We start from the raw sequence: 20,087 nt of genomic DNA on the forward strand, positions 1-20,087 counted from the left end.
GAGGGGAGGGGAGAGATTCTTTACCCACTTGTTTCCTGCTTGCTCCTCTGGTCCCCCTCCTGACCTCCCCCTCCTCCTCCTCCCCCTCCTCCCCCCCCAGGGGCGGGGCTTCAGCAGGGCCATGACAGTGAAGGAGGCCCAGGCGTTTGTAGGGAACGTCTCTTGTCATGTGACCATCCTTCAGGACGATAAGATCTTCCTGGAGGCTCCGTCCTCCCAGCCCAGGAACAGCTCCAGGCTGCAACGCAGAGACACCTCCTCTACTGACCCCCTGGAGCTGAGGGTGAGGCCGAGGGAGGGAGGGAGGGAGGAAGGGAGGAAGGGAGGGAGGGAGGGAGGGAGGGAGGGAGGGAGGGAGGGAGGGAGGGAGGGAGGGAGGGAGGGAGGGAGGGAGGGAGGGAGGGAGAGAGAGGGGGGGGTGAGGGTCATAATTCTTTAATTGCCTGATGATCTCCCTCCCATCCAGATCCAGTTTGGTCAGGGTGTGTGGGTGGTGGGGCTGGTCCAGTATGAGAGGAAGTACGAGGTTCCTCTGGCTGTCATCATCCCTGGAGTCATCCTGCCCATGCTCCTCTTCATCGCTGTGTCTGTCTACTGCTACAGGTACACACTACAGCTCCCAGCATGCACCTCTCTGTGTACTGCTACAGGTACACACTACAGCTCCCAGCATGCACCTCTGGCTTAAGCTTGTACTTGTGTGTGTGTGTGTGTGTGTGTGTGTGTGTGTGTGTGTGTGTGTGTGTGTGTGTGTGTGTGTGTGTGTGTAGGAGGAAGAGCCAGCAGGCAGAGAGAGAGTATGAGAAGGTGAGGCACCAGCTGGAGAACCTGGAGGAGAGTGTGAGAGATCGCTGCAAGAAGGAGTTCACTGGTGAGAGCTCGGTCTTCTCCTCTCTATATATCTCTCTCTGTCAAAATGACTGTCTGACTCTCTCTCTGCCTTGCCCCCTCCCCAGACCTGATGATAGAGATGGAGGACCACACCAGTGACCTCAGCGAGGCGCGGATCCCCTTCCTGGACTACAAGAACTACACCGACCGCAACTTCTTCCTGCCGTCTGAGGACGGCACCAACGACGTCATGATCACAGGGAGACTCGATATCCCAGAATCCCGCAGGGCCATTGTGTCCCAGGCCCTCAACCAGTTCTCCAACCTGCTGAACAGCAAGACCTTCCTCATCAATGTAAGGCCTGCCTGTCTGCCTGTCTGCCTGTCTGTCTGTCTGTCTGCCTGTCTGACTGGACCTGTTTGTGGTGTTTCTGTCCCCTCAGTTCATTCGAACCCTGGAGGGGCGTCCAGACTTCGGGCCGCGGGCGCGTGTGTACCTGGCCTCCCTCCTCACGGTGGCGCTACATGGGAAGCTGGAGTACTACACCGACATCATGAGAACCCTACTGCTGGAACTCATGGACCAGCACGTCACCAGCAGGAACCCCAAACTGATGCTGCGCAGGTGAGCACACACACAGGGATATATACTGTACGTATACACACACACACAGGGATATATACTGTACGTATACACACACACACACACACACAGGGATATATACTGTACGTATACACACACACACAGGGATATATACTGTACGTATACACACACACACACACACACACACAGGGATATATACTGTACGTATACACACACACACAGGGATATATACTGTACGTATACACACACACACACACACACAGGGATATATACTGTACGTATACACACACACACACACAGGGATATATACTGTACGTATATACACACACACACACACACACACACACACACAGGGATATATACTGTACGTATACACAGGTATACATATATACTATACGTATACACAGTACTCATCAAAGATGCATTTCTTTTTTCCCCATCTTCTTCGCTCCATGGTAGCTTTGTGGACTAGCTTACGTTTGTTGCACGTGATGAAAAAAGGCCCGCAATGACAAGAAATAATATTGATCATGCCACCAAATACAGAATAAAACTAAAGTAACAAGCCTGGCTTGAAAATGTAAGAAGTAGAAAGTACAGATATTTGTGTAAGAATTTAAGGAGTGAAAGTAAAATGTATTTGTACTTTGTTACATCCCATCGCTGGTTATACTACAACATTGTGTGTGTGTGTGTGTGTGTGTGTGTGTGTGTGTGTGTGTGTGTGTGTGTGTGTGTGTGTGTGTGTGTGTGTGTGTGTGTGTGTGTGTGTGTGTAGGTCTGAGACGGTGGTGGAGAGGATGCTGTCTAACTGGATGTCCATCTGCCTTTACCAGTTCCTCAGGGTAACTATCTGTCCTCTTCTCTCTCTCTCTCCTCCCCTCCCTCCCTCCCCCCTCTCTCTCTCCTCATCTTCAGTCTTCCCAGAAGAACCCAGCTGCATCTCCTGCAATTACTCATCAGATTGTTCACCTGTTAATAAAGTGTGTACTGTGTGTGTGTGTAGGACACTGCAGGAGAGCCTCTGTACAAGCTGTTCAAGGCTATAAAGCACCAGGTGGAGAAGGGCCCTGTGGACGCCCGGCTGCAGAAGGCCAAGTACACCCTGAACGACACGGGGCTGCTGGGGGACGACGTGGAGTACAGCACCCTGGTGGGTTAGGGTTACATTCGTTAGGGTTAGGGTTAGGGTTACATTCATTAGGGTTAGGGTTAGGGTTACATTCATTCATTTAGCAGACGCTTTGATCCCAAGCGACTTACATTTACATTACATTTAGTCATTTAGCAGACGCTCTTATCCAGAGCGACTTACAGTAAGTACAGGGACATTCCCACGAGGCAAGTAGGGTGAAGTGCCTTGCCCAAGGACACAACATCAGTTGACGTGACCGGGAATCGAACTGGCAACCTTCGGATTACTAGCCCGCTTCCCTCACCGCTCAGCCACCTGACTCCCACTTCCAAGAGAGAGCTTTACATAAGTGCATAGGTCAACGATCATGAACAACGAGATAGCCCCAAACATTTTGGGCTAGCACAGCTAGCACGCTACACACACTAGGACTATATGCTGATTGACAGCTGTGTGTCCTCTCAGACGCTGCAGGTGCTGGTGCACGGGGAGGGTCCTGACGTGACCCCGGTCAAGGTGCTGAGCTGTGACTCCATCACCCAGGTGAAGGAGAAGGTGATCGAGCAGGTGTACAGGAACATGCCCTACTCTCAGAGACCCAGGGTGGACACGGTGGCTCTGGGTGAGGCCGGACACACACACACACACAGGCATGCCTACACACACACACACTCTGACGCACACACACAGGCATGCCTACACACACACACACACACACAGGCATGCCTACACACACACACACTCTGACGCACACACACAGGCATGCCTACACACACACACACACACACACACAGGCATGCCTACACACACACACACGCACAGAGGCATGCCTACACACACACACGCACACAGGCATGCCTACACACGCACACACACACACACCCTGACACACACAGACATGCCTACACACACACACACAGTGTAGAATGTAACAGATGTAATGCCCCTCCCGTCCCCAGAGTGGCGCCCTGGCTCCACAGGGCAGATCCTGTCTGACCTGGACCTGACCTCCCAGAAGGAGGGGCGCTGGAAGAGGGTCAACACGCTGGCACACTACAACGTGAGTGGCTGCCACACCTGTCAATCACAGCCCCAACCTATCGTCTGTGAGCACACTGATGGGCTCTGAAGATGCGGCCGGTAGCTAATGTGTGTGTGTGTGTGTGTGTGTGTGTGTGTGTGTGTGTGTGTGTGTGTGTGTGTGTGTGTGTGTGTGTGTGTGTGTGTGTGTGTGTGTGTGTGTGTGTGTGTGTGTGTGTGTGTGTGTGTGTGTGTGTGTGTGTGTGTGTGTGTGTGTGTGTGTGTGTGTGTGTGTGTGTGTGTGTGTGTGTGTGTGTGTGTGTGTGTGTGTGTGTGTGTGTGTGTGTGTGTGTGTGTGTGTGTGTGTGTGTGTGTGTGTGTGTGTGTGTGTGTGTGTGTGTGTGTGTGTGTGTGTGTGTGTGTGTCTAGGTGAGAGACAACGCTACCTTGGTTCTGTCCACGGTGCTGCACACTCTCCCCTTCAACCAGCACCAGGACAGCCCTGAAGAGAGTGAGTCTGGTACACCACACACAGAGCGAGCGCACTACACACACACACACACACACACACGCACACACAGAGCGAGCACACTACATACACACACACACACGCAGCTACTACACTACAAACACACACTGTATCACTAACCTTGTATCAGATGGGTCTGTTTAATTATTGTGTGTGTGTCCAGGGAACGCCCTCCTGGAGGATGAGAAGGTGTTCCACCTGGTGCGACCAGCAGATGAGCTGGACGAGGGGAAGTCTAAGAGAGGCAGTCTGAAGGACAAGGGCATGACCAAGGCCATCACCGAGATCTACCTGACCAGACTGCTGTCTGTCAAGGTACCCTGGGGGGGGGGGTTCTGTGTGCGGGGGGACGCAGACTTCTGATGATCTGGGGTGTGTGTATGTAAGCAGACTTATGATACTCTCGTGTGTGTGTGTGTGTGCGTTGCAGGGAACCCTGCAGCAGTTTGTGGATGACTTCTTCAGGAGTGTGTTGTGTTCTGGCTCGGTGGTGCCTCCTGCTGTTAAGTACTTCTTCGACTTCCTGGACGAGCAGGCGCTGAAACATGACGTGGAGGAAGACACCGTACACATCTGGAAGACCAACAGGTACACACACACCTGCACACACACACCTGCAGACACACACCTGCAGACAAACATGCACATAGCAGAGGCTCAGCTTCAAGCTTCTCCCCCAGCCTGCCCCTGAGGTTCTGGGTGAACATCCTGAAGAGTCCTCACTTCATCCTGGACGTGCAGGTGGGCGAGGTGGTGGATGCATCGCTGCACGTCATCGCTCAGACCTTCATGGACGCCTGCACCAAGACGGAACACAAGCTGAGCAGGGTGAGGGGTCAGCGGGGTGAGGGGTCAGGGGTCAAGGGGGTGAGGGGGGTGAGGGGTCAGCGGGGTCAGGGGGGTGAGGGGTCAGCGGGGTCAGGGGTCAGGGGGGTGAGGGGTCAGCGGGGTCAGGGGTCAGGGGGGTGAGGGGTCAGCGGGGTCAGGGGTCAGCAGGGTGAGGGGGAACACTGATGTACTGTCTCTCTTGACCCTCTTCTCCCCCCCTCCAGGAATCTCCCAGTAATAAGCTGCTCTATGCCAAGGAGATCTCCACTTATAAGAAGATGGTGGATGAGTAAGTTGTCCTTTGAAGGTCTGGAGTTGGTTTCTACGGTTACCACGACCTTCTCTACTCTAGGACTGACCACTCCAGATGCAGAAACACACAGAACATTCTAGATACAGAGATGCAGTACATTGTATAGCTGTCTGTCACTGTAGAACCTGGTAGTTTGGTTGACTTGCAGTTAGAAGGTAAGCCTGACCCTGCTGACCCCTGACCCTGTCTCTCCTCAGTTACTACAAGGGTATCAGACAAATGGTGCCGGTGAGCGACCAGGACATGAACACCCACCTTGCAGAGGTCTCCAGGGTGAGGAGTGTGTGTACTGTACTGTACTGTACTGTGTGTGTGTGTGTGTGAGAGACTACTGTACTGTACTGTACTGTAGTGTGTGTGTGTGTGTACTGTATGTGCGTCACGGACGAGAGAAAGGTCTGTGGCTATTAATCTGAGTGATTCAGTAATCCTCTCCCTCATCTTCAGCAACACACAGATGAACTGAACACCCAGGTGGCCCTGCACCAGCTCTACCAGTACGCCAGCAAGTACTATGATGGGGTAGGTACCCTACACTACTACCGTGTTACTACTGTGTTACTACCATGTACTGGGGTGTACTACACTATGGTATACCGTGTAACTCCGCCTCTTCCTCCCAGATCATCCAATCCCTGGAGGAGGACCCGGCGGCGCAGAGCAAACAGCTAACCGTGCGTCTGCAGCAGATCGCCGCCGCCCTCGAGAACAAGGTCACCGACCTTTAACCTTTCATCGCCGGCTAGTGCAGGGCCGCGGACAGGAGTGGGAGGGGCCACCGACCATATAAGGAGGACTGGAGATGGGATATGCAGATTTGGGACTGGTGTTAGACTTCTGATTGGTTGTGGACTCACGGCCCTGCAGGAAGTTGACATATCTCTTCCTCCTCTGGACGTGAGGGGGAGGAGCCTGGACTGAATCATGGTTTTATACACAGTCAGCTCTAAGAAGCTAGTCCAGACTCTGTCTCTCTGTCTCTGTCTCTCTCTCTCTCTCTCTCTCTCTCTCTCTCTCTCTGTCTCTCTGTCTCTCTCTCTGTCTCTCTCTCTGTCTCTCTCTCTGTCTCTCTCTCTGTCTCTCTCTCTGTCTCTCTCTGACTTCCTCCCTAGCCCTTCCTCTCCCTCTCTTCTCTCTGATTGGACCACCAGAGGGCAGACTCATCGAGCAGAGCGGAAGCTAACAGACTCTAAAACCAATCAACAGCCACCACGGTACACCACTGACCAATCATGGACATGCTCAGTAGGAAGAGACAACTATGAACTGACCAATAACAAAGAACCTTGATTGATTCTTCTTTCTGTTGCTTGGCTGTATCCGGACAGGACTGCACCCCAGGGTCAATATTACTCACTGATAATCAGCTGTCTAATCCTCTCTGTAGACTGACTAGCTAGGGTTTGTATATAATATTTTTATGGTGCAGGCTTTACACGATAAAATGAAATTATTTTTGACTGAATGAATGATGTATGAACTGGCTCTTCAGCTTGTCTTGAAGAGAGTTGGTGAAGCAGGGTGTTCTGATGACTCACTTCCTGTTAATAATTGGTTGCTTCCTGTGTATAATCGGCTTGCGTCGCTACTGGCTGGCTGCCATTGGTAATGTTTCCAAGGAGACCAGTTTGTGCTTAATCCCAGATAAGAGAAGCATAACTCTGTTTTAGTTGCTTTTTATTCACGTTTTCTGTTCCGCTGTCAAGAGCGTCCTCGCCATGGTGCCCCTCCTCCTGTTCTAGAATGTTCTCCAGCACCCCGAAGGGAACGTAGAACCTGTCTGCTCACAGAACACAAGAACTGCTCTGATGTTCCATCGAGCACGTAGTGTGTGAGTGTTCTGTTATAGATCTAGGTGGAGACTGTGTGTGTGTGTGTGTGTGTGTGTGTGGAGAGAGACGTTTCCAGAAGGAAGAGCACATGATCTGTCCTGTTACAATCACAGCTGTAGTTCAGTGGTACATTACTGCAGATGGTACATTATTATTACAGACAGTTCTGACAGAAGAATCAGAATGTGAATTGCTGCTTCTTTTCTGTTGTCCGTTGTCAAACTAAAATGTTTTTAAATCCTTTTTTGACAAATGTGTTGCCAAGAATTATCTTTAAAATATGCAAATGGATGCTTCTAATCACTCCTAAATACAGTTTATTATTAGTATATTTCATCTTGCCAGTTATTCAACAGGAATTTTGATGCCGGAGCTGAGATCACTCACACACACACACACACACCCCGAAGACATGCTCGAAGGCATGGTCACAGCAGGACATGGTACATATTGAACAGGCAGCCTGTGGGTGAAACTACATCATTCAAGACCCAGAAACACACACGCACCCCTCAGCCTGGACGCTGTAGCAGGTGTGTGTTAGCTGCTGGGGCTCTCCTGCCCCCTGCTGGACAGCCGGTACTGCCCCCCCCCTGCCCTGAGGACCTGCTGCACAGCCGGTACTGCCCTGGGGAGGGGGGGGACTGGAAGATGAGTGGGTAGACCTCATTCTATATATATATATATATATATATATACACACACACACACTCACTTCTCCCTCAGGCCCCCTTTAGGGTTCCATTCTTCCAGAACTTTCCTTCTGGACCTAACTGAAGATGACAGCACCTCCTGTCCCTTTGACCCTATTGTGTTGGAGTGTGTGTAATAGTGTGTGTGTGTGTGTGTGTGTGAGTGAGAGAGAGTGTGTGTGAGATGTCCATGAATAGTACCTTCTTCTTAGAAATAAAGCAGTCCTCATGCATGTGCTCTTGTTACCTGGGCAACCCAAGTGCGGTGGTGGAACACTTTAAACTCTTTCACTGTCTTGCCCGCCCGCCCTCCCTCGCTTTCTCTCACTCTCTAACTCTAAAATATCTGAAATGCCAAAGCACTGAATGAATATTAAGGAAACATCTATTTCTCTGTCTATGAACACACACACCCCCCCTCTTTCCTCTCTTTCTCCTCCCCCTCCTTTCTCATTCTCTCTCCTCCCTCTTTCTTAGTGTCCTCCTCCAGCAGACTCACACAGTTAGAGGAAGAACACTCTTCTCCTCAATCTCTCCTCCTTCCTCTCTCCTTCCATCTCTTCATTCACTCCCCTACACTACCTCTCCTTCTGCCTTCCTCTCTTTTCTACCACTCACACTCCCTTACCCCTCATCCATCTCTCTCCCTCTTTTTTTTTCTGTTTATCTCTCCATCTGTCTCTCTCTCTCGTGTTTATTCTGTCGTTTGTGCACCTTGCCAGTCGGACGTGAGATGGGTTGTGGAAATTCCGCTGCAACTAGCACAACTGGAGGAGGTGAGATTGAGTGTGTGAGAGAGAGTGTGTAGGGTGTGTGTGTGTCTGTAGGGTGTGTGTGTCTGTGTGCGGTTCGTTGAATGTGTGTCAGCGGCAGCAGAGGGGATAAGAGACAGCTGTAGAGAGTTCTAGAAATGAAGGAGCTTTATCTCCTAGAAGCGTGTGTGTCTGTGTGTGTGTGTGTGTTGTATGGATACAATACTTAATTCATGTATTCAGTGTACTCAAGGTCAGGCAAATATTCAGTATTTAATCTGCTCCATATGTTTCCACTGACACATGCATACACACATCAGTCTTTACATCTATACTGTATATATATATATATATATATATATATATATATATATATATATATATATATATATATATATATAACACATATCCTGTAACAGTAGTCTGGGTATCTATTTACATGTGTTTGTATCTACATGTCAGGGTGTTTGCTGTCAGCAGGTTTGTGTTGATACAGGAAGATAAAACACACAGTCATCTAAACTACAACAGGTTCAGAACTGCTGCACAGCACTTTCCTTTAGGGTGCCCCTGAGGGGTGTGTGTGTGCGTGTGTGTGTGTGTGTGTGTGGTGAGCTGATGGTCCACAGGTGTTCAGGTGACGCTACTGATGAGATTGGAACACTGAGGTCACATCATGCTAGACACTATGAGATTATATCAGTGTGTGTGTGTGTGTGATAGTTGTCAGTAATCCAGGCTGTTTCTCTCTCAGATCAGTCTGAACCATCCAAAGAAGAAGAGTGAGTATCTGCTGCTGTGTCCCCATGTCCTCATCTTCAACACACACACACACACACTCTCTCTGTCACACACACTCCACCTTGTTTGCCTCTGGGACCAGTACAATGAGTCACTGAAAGTCGACGTAGGTACAAACAAAACATCATTTCCCAGAATGCATGAGTCAGCCAGAGAGCTGTAACCAGCAGTCATCACTCGGGCCAGGTCCCATGTAGCGACAGCAGAGTCATGAACCTGTTAACCAGGCTGATCAGGCTGATTAAGACTGGGCACAGACACACGTTGGTACAACATACAAAAAACACCATTTCCTAGAATTACTGATTTAAGGCTGCTGGCACAAACTGAATTGTTTACTGTCTGGGAGATGTTGTGTGTGTGCGCGTCTGTGTCGCTGCTGACTGTTGTGTATCTGCAGGACGGAGGAACCTTCTCCAGAGGACGAGAGGAGGATGTGAGTTCCTTTGTGTCAGTGTGTGTGTGTGTGTTACAGTAACTATGGTGGTGTGTGTGTGTTACAGTAACTATGGTGGTGTGTGTGTGTTACAGTAACTATGGTGGTGTGTGTGTGTTACAGTAACTATGGTGGTGTGTGTGTTACAGTAACTATGGTGGTGTGTGTGTGTTACAGTAACTAAGGTGGTGTGCGTTACAGTAACTATGGTGGTGTGTGTGTTACAGTAACTATGGTGGTGTGTGTGTGTGTGTTACAGTAACTATGGTGGTGTGTGTGTGTTACAGTAACTATGGTGGTGTGTGTGTTACAGTAACTATGGTGGTGTGTGTGTGTTACAGTAACTATGGTGGTGTGTGTGTTACAGTAACTATGGTGGTGTGTGTGTGTTACAGTAACTAAGGTGGTGTGTGTTACAGTAACTATGGTGGTGTGTGTGTGTGTTACAGTAACTAAGGTGGTGTGTGTTACAGTAACTATGGTGGTGTGTGTGTTACAGTAACTATGGTGGTGTGTGTGTGTTACAGTAACTAAGGTGGTGTGTGTTACAGTAACTATGGTGGTGTGTGTTACAGTAACTATGGTGGTGTGTGTGTGTGTTACAGTAACTAAGGTGGTGTGTGTTACAGTAACTATGGTGGTGTGTGTGTTACAGTAACTATGGTGGTGTGTGTGTGTTACAGTGACTAAGGTGGTGTGTGTTACAGTAACTATGGTGGTGTGTGTTACAGTAACTATGGTGGTGTGTGTGTGTGTTACAGTAACTAAGGTGGTGTGTGTTACAGTAACTATGGTGGTGTGTGTTACAGTAACTATGGTGGTGTGTGTGTTACAGTAACTATGGTGGTGTGTGTGTTACAGTAACTATGGTGGTGTGTGTTACAGTAACTATGGTGGTGTGTATGTGGGGATCCCAGCTGACCTGAGTGGTGTACCTGCTGTGCTGTTCCCCTCGTCACACACAGGTATTTGACATCACCCATGACATTACAGCTGAGCTCCACATGAATCCCCAACCCTCTCTCTCTTTTCTCTCTCTCTCTCTTTCCCTCTCTCTCCCTCTCCATCTTTCTCTTTCTCTCTCTTTACCCCCTCTTTCATATACACACACCAATTCTCAATTTCCTGTCTGGAATCTGAGGTCAGCAGGGAGCATGAGAGGGAGAGAGAGGAAGGAAAGAGGAAGAGAGAAAGAGAGTGAGAGAGGGGGAGAGAGAGAGTGAGGGAGAGAGAGGAAGAGAGAGGGGGAGAGAGAGAGAGAGAGAGAGAGTGAGAGACAGAGTAATGTTCCTCTCCAAGCTGCTGCTCAGCAGGTTATATGTGTGTGTTTAGGGACTGAGAGGGAGGTGGTGATTGTCTCCTGAGGGATTTAGTAGTTGCTAGGAGTTGCAGGTTTATTTGAGGGTAATGCTTATATATTAATGAAGCTGTGTGTGTGTCACCTCCCTGCCTCCCTAGACACTAAGTGAATCTACAACAAACGGTTGTGCTGCTACCTGCTCAGGTGGGTTGGCGTCCCAAACGCATCGTCACCACGACAGGAAGTAGCATGGTCACCATGACAGGAAGTAGCATGGTCACCCCGACAGGAAGTAGCATGGTCACCACGACAGGAAGTAGCATGGTCACCACGACAGGAAGTAGCACGAGTGAGCACGACAGGAAGGAACAGGAGTTGCTTGTCACTTTCATCCTACACTGACTACCCTCCCACCTAGGAGAGAGGGGGGAGGGAGAAGGAATGAGAAGAGAGGTAGAAAGGGAAAGATAGAGGGAAGAGGAGAGATTTAAGGATGGATCTGTGTAATTCCTCTGATCTGACTTCCAGGGGAGCAGTAGAATCCTGGGGGAGCCAATCACCTGTCAGCTCCTGAGGTCATGAGGCCAGGACTGATCTGGGATCAGGTTGGAAGTCTGCCATGGGAAGTAGATCCCCTGAACAAGAAGTAGACCTGAACAGACTGACTGTAAACTCCAGCTGTCACTCTTTGTTCATCACTTCTGAACTGAGCTGAATGGTTAGAGACTGTCACAGTCTCCCCACACCAGCTCCCCAAACCACCTCTGATACCTTACCACACCAGCTCCCCAAACCACCTCTGCTACCTTACCACACCAGCTCCCCAAACCACCTCTGCTACCTTACCGGCTGCCAGCCGCCCCCCGGCTCAGGGCCCCCAGACAGCCAATCAGGAGAAGGAGGCTACACAGTAAGGATGCAGTGCAGTCAGTAAAGATGTAGTGAGAACTTGGCGCTTGAAGCCAGAAGCCTTTTCTCTGTCCAACTGTCACAATAAAGCCCTTCTGTACTGTAGCTTTGTGTGTCACACATCTTGTTTATTGTCTTAGATGCAGAAATGGCAAAAGTACACACATCCTTCAATCAAGTAGAAGTACAGATACTCATGTTTAAGTATCGGCTCTGACATAAGTAAAACGCAGTTATTAATACTACCTGTTGGACCTCACATCATATTAATACAATAATTCAAAATGACACTATAGACACGCAGTGCATTTGCCAGGAATCCTTGTTTACACCGACAATCTCCCTCATATCCGGCCATGGTTCAAAATCTGTCTTTTTTTTGGTCACACAACAGGAAAAGTTTCTTGTTTTTTTCAACAACAAAAAAATTCTGGTTGCCTTCTGCCTCGCTCCATGGTCGCTCCATGGTAGCTTCATAGAGTAGCTTACGTTTGTTGTGCGTAATAGGCAGGAAATGAAAAAAGGAGTGCAATGACAATAAATAATATTGATCATGCCACCAAATACAGATTCAAACTTAAGTGACGAGCATGGTTTGAAAATGTAAAAAGTAGAAAGTCTTGATATTTGTGTAAAAAAAAAAAAAAAACTTAATCTACTCAAGTAGATTTTTCTGGTAAATCTTCAGGTGTTTCGTGTGTTCTGTGTGAAAATAATCACTGTGTTTATTTTCTGACGTCCTATACAGATCATGAGCTGCACGTGTGAGTGTTAGGCATGTACACCTGGTTGATGGTGACATTTACATGCAGCTGTAGGGAGAAATATGCTAATCGCTCAGCAATGTAACCTTTTACAAACAGCAATCAATCAAGCAGCCAAAGGCCGCTAGCATTTCCCGCTGTTCTCATATCTCTCTCTGTGTCTGTCTCTCTCTCATCCTTGATTTATGGACTCCTAACTTTATAGATTTATAAAACTATTAACCACATCATCACTTAATCTGTCTATAATCTTTAAATCCGTTTATCTGTCCCGTTTGTAATGCTAGTCTTAGTGTTCTATGACATACAGGCAACATACAACACAAAACAGACAAGTAACTATTTCAGAAATCCATTGTCCATCTGCTAGTTGATTTATTAACTGGGGATAACGACAACATTGTATGACGCTGCTGTTCATCGTCGATTGTAAACTCGACAATCCTCCGGTAATGTCTGGTTGCCGTAAATCCTGCGTGTCGATGCAAGAGCGGATACCTGATTTTGTCTGTTATTTCTGCTAAACCACCCCCGCCGGATTTGAACGTAGCGTACCGTTCATTAAAAATGTCGACCGCCCTTGAGACCTACATCAACCGTATCCTTTGTTTGGTCTCACATGAGAGGATAACGTTTTAATCGAGTCTTTTGGTTTTAGATCGGTGTTGTTCTGGCCTGCTAGCGAGACATGCTAGCTTGCTAGCCAAACACGAGTAGCCATCCACGTATTGTAGCTTAAGCTATATTAGCTACCGTATGTATACTGTACACGATAATCTCATGCTAGCTTCAAGGCTTGAACACATGTTTCCTTAACTCTCTTGTTTCAGGCACGGTTGCAATCATTACCTCCGACGGACGCATGATTGTAGTAAGTGTTGTAGCGCTGCTAGCCTAATTAGTTAATCTTGCTTGTTGCTATGTTACCACTTCCCCTATTTAGCTTCAGTATCTTAATGTCATCATCGCACAAATAGCTTTCCAGTTTCTGTCAAGTGAAACTGACACCGCAAACTTTAGACTTTACTTCCACCTCCAAACGTCCACACAACTCGGAGTTGAGACGGCCTGTTTTTTTTTGGGCATGTTGCGTTGTAGTCCGCTAGCTAACAGAAATTTACTTAATCTGAACTAACGTGCCTAAAACGTTGTGTGTGTTCTTTAGGGCACGCTGAAGGGCTTCGACCAGACCATTAACCTGATTCTGGACGAGAGCCACGAGCGAGTATTCAGCTCCTCTCAGGGCGTGGAGCAGGTGGTGTTGGGCCTTTACATTGTCAGGGGAGACAACGTGTGAGTGACCTTTCACCTTTACCGCCAACCCTGACCCCCTAGGACTCCTCATCAGTAATAGTGTTACAGAAATGCATGTAGTGTTCAAGAAGATTCTGTTAAAGTTTCAGGTTTATTGGTAATTTGCAAGAATTACCCTTCTTGCTGGTCGTCTTGGTATTGAGGGTGTTCGTGTGTTTCAGGGCTGTGATTGGAGAGATTGACGAGGAGACCGACTCCAATCTGGACCTGGGCAACATCAGAGCAGAGCCCCTGAACTCAGTAGCCCACTAACCTGTCCCTGCCACTACGCTGTGTGTGTGTGTGTGTGTGTGTGTGTGTGTCTGAGTGTGTGTGTGTCTGAGAGTGAGTTCCACTCTCTGTCCCCCTCTTCCTCCTTCCCTCACCCCTCATCTCTCTGAGGTCAGACTCATAAGACTGTTTAGTTGTTTTTTTTTATTATTAAAAACTATAAACTGATGTTTTATTGCATTCTTACACACACACACACACACACACTTCATATTCACAAACTCACATTATTCCCAAACCAAACCAGCGTACGCTCAGAGAGGAGCAGCGAGGAGGAGGCTGGCAGGTCAGTGTTAAGTCTCTGTGGGGAACACATGCAGGGCCATGCTGGTGTTGGGTACAGTGGGCAGGTGTCATGTTCATGTTTCACCACTAGGTGGCAGGAGAGCACCATTAATTTACATTTAGTCATTTAGCAGACGCTCTTATCCAGAGCGACTTACAGTAAGTACATTCCCCCGAGGCAAGTAGGTTGAAGTGCCTTGCCCAAGGACACAACGTCAGTTGGCACGGCTGGGAATCGAACTGGCAACCTTTGGATTACTAGCCCGATTCCCTCACCGCTCAGCCACCTGACTCCCTAATGAGGCATCCCAGAACAGTTGGGTTTGGAGAATGGAGCTGTGATTCTGCTGCTTTGGTCCCTTACACACTTGCAACCAGTACTCTAGAAAGAAGCAGTCTAATCTACACGCAACCAGTAGCCCAGTATGAAGTAGTACAGTATAGTACAGGGGAGCGGACCTTGGTCTGTCCAGACAAAGTGAAGGTTCTATTTGGACCTAGATACATTTCTCATAAATAATTGTTAAATACTGATGAAGCAGCCGTTATTCTACATACTACGACGTGTTGTCTCATCGTGCGTCATTTCAATCACTAAACGAAACTCAGTCAAAGCGAAACTTTACAATACATGTTAGGAGACAGAAAGCAGAAGTGAGAGAAGGGCGTGTGCAAAGGTCAGACAAGTCGATACAGAACATCAAGCTTTTAAAGTGGACAGACAAGTATACCTTTATCCTTCCCTCAGGGAGTGTCAGTACTTTGTGTAGTAGTTAAACATACAAGAACGACGCCCCAAATCATAGCGCACGTTAGACATTTTAATGGTTTGGACATTTGGGGGGAGAAGATGTTAGTCTGGACCTCTTTGACTTCACCCCTGATTCAGTATGAAGTAGTTAGTCTAGTGTGTAGTTGAAGTGTGTGTCTGCATGCCCTCAAAGTAAGGGTCCTGTTTTACGCTAGGTCCACATCCTCCAGTGTGAACTTTGAGTTTCACCGCTGTTTCTAGAAATGTTTAACCCTCGTGCTGCCTTCGGGTCACATGACCCAAAGGTTCATAACAAACCATCGTTGTGTTTACCCAATTTTACCCAATACAAAAACAAATAAAAATTATTTTCTTTTAACCTTTGCAATGTGGGGGGTCTGAGACAGCCCAACGGTTAAAAGAAAATGCTTCACTTTGTTTTTGTATGCGGTAAAGTTGTCGCAATACGACGGTGGGGCACAATGACTGATGGGTCAGAATGACCCGAAGATAACACAAGGGTTAACATCTGAACTATGAAATCTGAGAGTTCAGAGATTGTGTGTGTGTATAAATTCCTAAGGAAGGATGGTTTCTTCCACCAGAGTGTGTGTGTGTGTGTGCTGGGGTAAGGGGGTCCCGAGGGTCAGGATGTTCTGCAGCAGGAGCGTCTGGGCTGGACTCAGAGCCGGGCTCTCGAAGTGGACACACAGCCAGGGCTGACCTGGAGGGGACACGCGTGTCAGACCATGCCGTGTAAAACATCAGATCTGGTTGGTCACCTTTGAACCTCACATGCACACTTCTCACCTTTGTCTACCTGCTCTCCTAAAGATACCAGAAGCTCTGCCCCCACACTGTGATTAATTGGTTCCCCAGCCTTTGAACGCCCTGCTCCCAAACTGTGCAGCACCTCAGCCAGAACCATCCCATCTACGTCCAACACCGTGCCTGCACACACACACACCACATGTTAGTATACACACACACAAATATACATACAGCGGGTGAAATGAGTATTGAACACGTCACGTTGAGCACCTTTGGAAATATATTTACTGAGAAAAATGGTGACATGTTCAATACTTATATCACCCGCTGTATGCACACATATATACTTACGTACAAATACATACACTGAAGATCTGAGTACATGTGAACGTGGATATTTACATGTGTGTATGTGGATATTTACATGTGTGTATGTAGATATTTACATGTGTGTATGTGGATATTTACATGTGTGTATGTAGATATTTACATGTGTGTATGTGGATATTTACATGTGTGTATGTAGATATTTACATGTGTGTATGTGGATATTTACATGTGTGTATGTGGATATTTACATGTGTGTATGTGGATATTTACATGTGTGTATGTAGATATTTACATGTGTGTATGTGGATATTTACATGTGTGTATGTGGATATTTACATGTGTGTATGTAGATATTTACATGTGTGTATGTGGATATTTACATGTGTGTATGTAGATATTTACATGTGTGTATGTAGATATTTACATGTGTGTATGTGGATATTTACATGTGTGTATGTGGATATTTACATGTGTGAACCCTGTCTGTGTCTCCGGCTCAGTCTGGTTCTGGGCCTGTGTGTGTGCATGCTTGCGTGTGTATGTGCGTGTGTGTGCACCCTGTCTCTGTGTCTTCAGCTCAGTCTGGTTCTGGGCCTGTGTGTGTGTATGCTTGCGTGTGTATGTGCGTGTGTGTGCACCCTGTCTCTGTGTCTTCAGCTCAGTCTGGTTCTGGGCTCGTCTCAGGACACTGTAATAGTCCGTGTGGGCGGAGCAGAGGGAGCAAGCCACGTGATTGGCTACTCCCTGAGCCTGCATCATGGCCTGGAACTTGGCGAGGGCAGAGCCGTCCTGCAGGGTCCTAGCGACCGCCCGCTTCCCCTCCTCCAGACTGGCGGATCTGGAGCTCATCACCAGCAGCAGACCACCTACACACACACACACACACACACAAGATGTGATGCCGAGATGCTGATCTGGGCATTGTGCTGAGCGGTCCGTCTCAGGCTCAGCTAGCAGTTAGCGGCCCGCTAGCTCTGATGCCCACATTCTGCCAGGTCAGAACAGACACGGCAGAAATGCACAGACGTTTATATTTAACTACATCCTATCAGCCAGTTACCAGCCTGTACAAAGTCCATGACACTTGGAAAGACTGTAGAAAACAGGAAAGTTATCTGGTGATTCTATCTGCAGATTGCTAAACACTTCTAAACCCAGAACTCAACTGAACTGTCACTCCGTGTGTGTGTGTTACCCAGGCTGGTCACCAGGGGTGACCAGGAGTTCACGTACCTGGGTATGTCGCATAACCAGCTTTCTGGAATAGTCCCAAGTCAGTTAGTGTGTGTGTGGTGTGTTTTGTGTGTGTTACCCAGTTAGTGTGTGTGTGGTGTGTTTTGTGTGTGTTACCCAGGGTGGTGACCAGGTCTATCAGGGTGTGGGAGCCCCTCCCCTTCAAGATCTCCAGAGACTCGATCACCTCCAGGCTGTTTCCCACACAGCGGCCAATCGGAGCATCCATACGGCTAAGTACGGCCCCCGTCCGCATGCCCAGGCTGTTCCCCACCGTCACCTGCACGTCACCGTGGTGACAGGGGTAACTATGGTGACTAATGTAACACTGTTGTAGCATAGCATCTGGTGTCTGAGGTTCCAAGGATTATTATTACAGTTAGGGTCAGGGGTTAGGGGTCAGGTGTTGTCAGGGGTCACCAGGGGTCACCAAGGGTCAGGGGTTATGTGGGGTCAGGGGTTATGTGAGGTCAGGGGTTAGGGGTCAGGTGTGGTCAGGGGTTACCAGGGACTGGGCCAGGGTCTTGGCGCTGGCCAGGTCCTTGTACAGAGCTGCTCTCCCAAACTTGACATCCAGAACCAGAGCACTCAGAGACTCAGCACCCTTCTTAGAGATGATGGAGCCTGTGTACACACACACACACACGTTAAAACACAAACACACACACATATGCACATACACATTCTATCGTCACTGAAGTTCCCTTCAGGTGTGATTTTTACCCTCCCGTCTCCTACCAGTGATGAGAGGGAGGCTGTCCACAGTGGAGGTGGCGTCTCTCAGCGCGTACAGCACCTTGTCTGCAGGGACCAGGGTCTCCGTCTGACCCACAATGCAACAGCCCACCTCCGCCAGGATCCTCTGGAGCTGCACACACACACCACCATCACACACACACACCATTGTCACACACACACACTAACTAGATACCCACTTGAGAGAGACAGACAGACAGACAGAGACATAGAGAGCTGTGACCTGCTGGACTGGCTGGTAGATGTTGAATCCTGGGATGGACTCCAGTTTGTCCAGGGTGCCACCTGTGTGTGCCAGACCTCTACCACTGATCATGGGGACCTACACACACACACACACACACATAAATACAGTCTCCACCCACAATATATACACTTGCAGACACACACACACCTTGCAGCCGCAGGCAGCCAGGGCGGGGGCCAGCACCAGGCTGACCTTGTCTCCCACCCCCCCCGTGGAGTGCTTGTCCACCACAAGCCCCTCCCACTCCGCTGGCCATGACATCACTTCCCCCGAATGCATCATTTCCTTCGTCAGCGCATGAGTCTCCTCTGTCTCCATCCCCTTCTGCCAGATCGCCATCAGCATCGCCCCTGCACACACACACGCACACGCACACACACACACACACACACACAGGCATATTAACACATATGCACAAACAAGTTCATGTCACTAAATAATACACGGCCCACGACCGTGAGTGTGAGATAATGTGAGAGAGAGAATGTGTGTGTGTGGGCACGCCCACCGATTTGACTTTCTTGGATGGTCTTCAACTTGACGCCTTGCACGAAGTCTCTTATCTCCCGCTGAGTGAGCTGACCCCCGTCTCGTTTCTTCCGGATCAGCTCCTGGTAAGTGGCTGAAGTTTGTACATGCGACATCTCCGCGGTCGGACGGTCTCACAGATGCGCGTGACAGACACAACTGACTTTTGCTTTCGCTAAAAACCTACAGACTACAAAGGTCAATCAATTACATAATCACAATATCTAATCTTGTATACCAGCAAAATATCGGCGAAAGAAGGTTACACCAGTAGTTTATATATTTTAGGATGATAAAACAATCATTATTTATAGTCTGTTACACACATTCCACCTATAAATTGAGTTAGACAGAACTGAACTTTGGAAACGACACTAGAAAAAAGACTGGAAACCAGAGGCAGCAACTGAATTAACTCACTCACCCATCTAGTAAAACGATAGGCCTACAAGTGTTGTCTTTATACAAGTGAATGTGCAGTATATTCATAATGAAATAATTAGCACATCCGACGCTTTTAAGTCATTTTCTGATAAATTAACCTCAATAGGCTACAGCAAAGCACGAATGAATATAACTACTTTACAAAAATAGGTGCTAAAACTTTTGTTCCAAATTGACCATTTGATTTGATCGTGCCAAATAGCCTACCGTGTATTTCCCCTTGGCGAGCTTCTTTTCGTCGCTTTGGAAATAAAAGCGTATTGTAGGAATAAATTAATTTAGTCTAAATTGTCTTAAAGTTTTTTTATTCTTGAAAGTTGTACGTTTTTGCGCCCTGACGCTGGTGCTGGTCAGTGTGCTTCGTTGGAAAGTCACCGGCAGGCTATACAAAAATGATAAGTCAGTTATTAAC

The 20,087-nt window shown here is 48.2% G+C and overlaps 3 protein-coding genes and 1 long non-coding RNA gene across 10 annotated transcripts in view; 3 read left to right on the forward strand and 1 right to left on the reverse strand.

Annotated features, from left to right (window-relative positions):
* Positions 1-7,413, forward strand: part of LOC136960394 (plexin-B2-like) — a 31,260-nt gene extending 23,847 nt beyond the window's left edge. Inside the window, exons 21-37 of the mRNA XM_067254880.1 lie at positions 101-283; positions 467-603; positions 771-871; positions 957-1,186; positions 1,275-1,456; positions 2,214-2,280; positions 2,442-2,588; positions 3,036-3,192; positions 3,530-3,630; positions 4,020-4,101; positions 4,283-4,434; positions 4,550-4,707; positions 4,800-4,947; positions 5,172-5,236; positions 5,458-5,533; positions 5,708-5,782; positions 5,884-7,413. Coding sequence (XP_067110981.1) covers positions 101-283; positions 467-603; positions 771-871; positions 957-1,186; positions 1,275-1,456; positions 2,214-2,280; positions 2,442-2,588; positions 3,036-3,192; positions 3,530-3,630; positions 4,020-4,101; positions 4,283-4,434; positions 4,550-4,707; positions 4,800-4,947; positions 5,172-5,236; positions 5,458-5,533; positions 5,708-5,782; positions 5,884-5,988 — 2,166 coding nt within the window. The 3' untranslated portion in view covers positions 5,989-7,413. The remainder of the gene's footprint in view (positions 1-100; positions 284-466; positions 604-770; positions 872-956; positions 1,187-1,274; positions 1,457-2,213; positions 2,281-2,441; positions 2,589-3,035; positions 3,193-3,529; positions 3,631-4,019; positions 4,102-4,282; positions 4,435-4,549; positions 4,708-4,799; positions 4,948-5,171; positions 5,237-5,457; positions 5,534-5,707; positions 5,783-5,883) is intronic.
* Positions 7,414-8,275: 862 nt separating this feature from the next.
* Positions 8,276-11,917, forward strand: LOC136960404 (uncharacterized). Of its 2 annotated transcripts, XR_010878836.1 has the most exons (6): positions 8,383-8,560; positions 9,291-9,318; positions 9,738-9,773; positions 10,659-10,738; positions 11,232-11,277; positions 11,602-11,917. It is a non-coding gene; the product is annotated as an uncharacterized lncRNA (long non-coding RNA). The 2 variants fall into 2 exon arrangements; XR_010878835.1 differs by lacking the exon at positions 11,232-11,277 and having other exon boundaries at positions 8,276-8,560.
* Positions 11,918-13,198: 1,281 nt separating this feature from the next.
* lsm8 (LSM8 homolog, U6 small nuclear RNA associated) lies at positions 13,199-14,498 on the forward strand. The gene is made up of 4 exons (XM_067254901.1): positions 13,199-13,344; positions 13,577-13,617; positions 13,912-14,039; positions 14,222-14,498. Exons 1-4 carry the CDS (start codon positions 13,314-13,316, stop codon positions 14,310-14,312), a joined length of 291 nt encoding a protein of 96 aa, XP_067111002.1. The 5' UTR covers positions 13,199-13,313; the 3' UTR covers positions 14,313-14,498.
* Positions 14,499-15,306: 808 nt separating this feature from the next.
* Positions 15,307-20,045, reverse strand: tymp (thymidine phosphorylase). 6 transcript variants are annotated; one of them, XM_067254892.1, is made up of 10 exons: positions 19,883-20,045; positions 19,212-19,314; positions 18,851-19,053; positions 18,680-18,778; positions 18,439-18,568; positions 18,206-18,324; positions 17,818-17,980; positions 17,025-17,333; positions 16,177-16,317; positions 15,307-16,090 (listed from the first exon to the last, which is right to left on the reverse strand). In XM_067254892.1, the coding sequence occupies exons 3-10, from the start codon at positions 19,046-19,048 to the stop codon at positions 15,945-15,947; spliced, it is 1,305 nt and encodes a 434-aa protein (XP_067110993.1). In that variant the 5' UTR covers positions 19,049-19,053; positions 19,212-19,314; positions 19,883-20,045; the 3' UTR covers positions 15,307-15,944. The 6 variants fall into 6 exon arrangements, with proteins under 6 accessions (XP_067110993.1, XP_067110991.1, XP_067110992.1 ...); XM_067254890.1 differs by having other exon boundaries at positions 19,212-19,414; XM_067254891.1 differs by having other exon boundaries at positions 17,106-17,333; positions 19,212-19,421.
* Between the last annotated feature and the right edge of the window lie 42 nt (positions 20,046-20,087).

The sequence above is a fragment of the Osmerus mordax genome, chromosome 17 (assembly GCF_038355195.1).
Source record: "Osmerus mordax isolate fOsmMor3 chromosome 17, fOsmMor3.pri, whole genome shotgun sequence".
NCBI lineage: Eukaryota > Metazoa > Chordata > Actinopteri > Osmeriformes > Osmeridae > Osmerus > Osmerus mordax.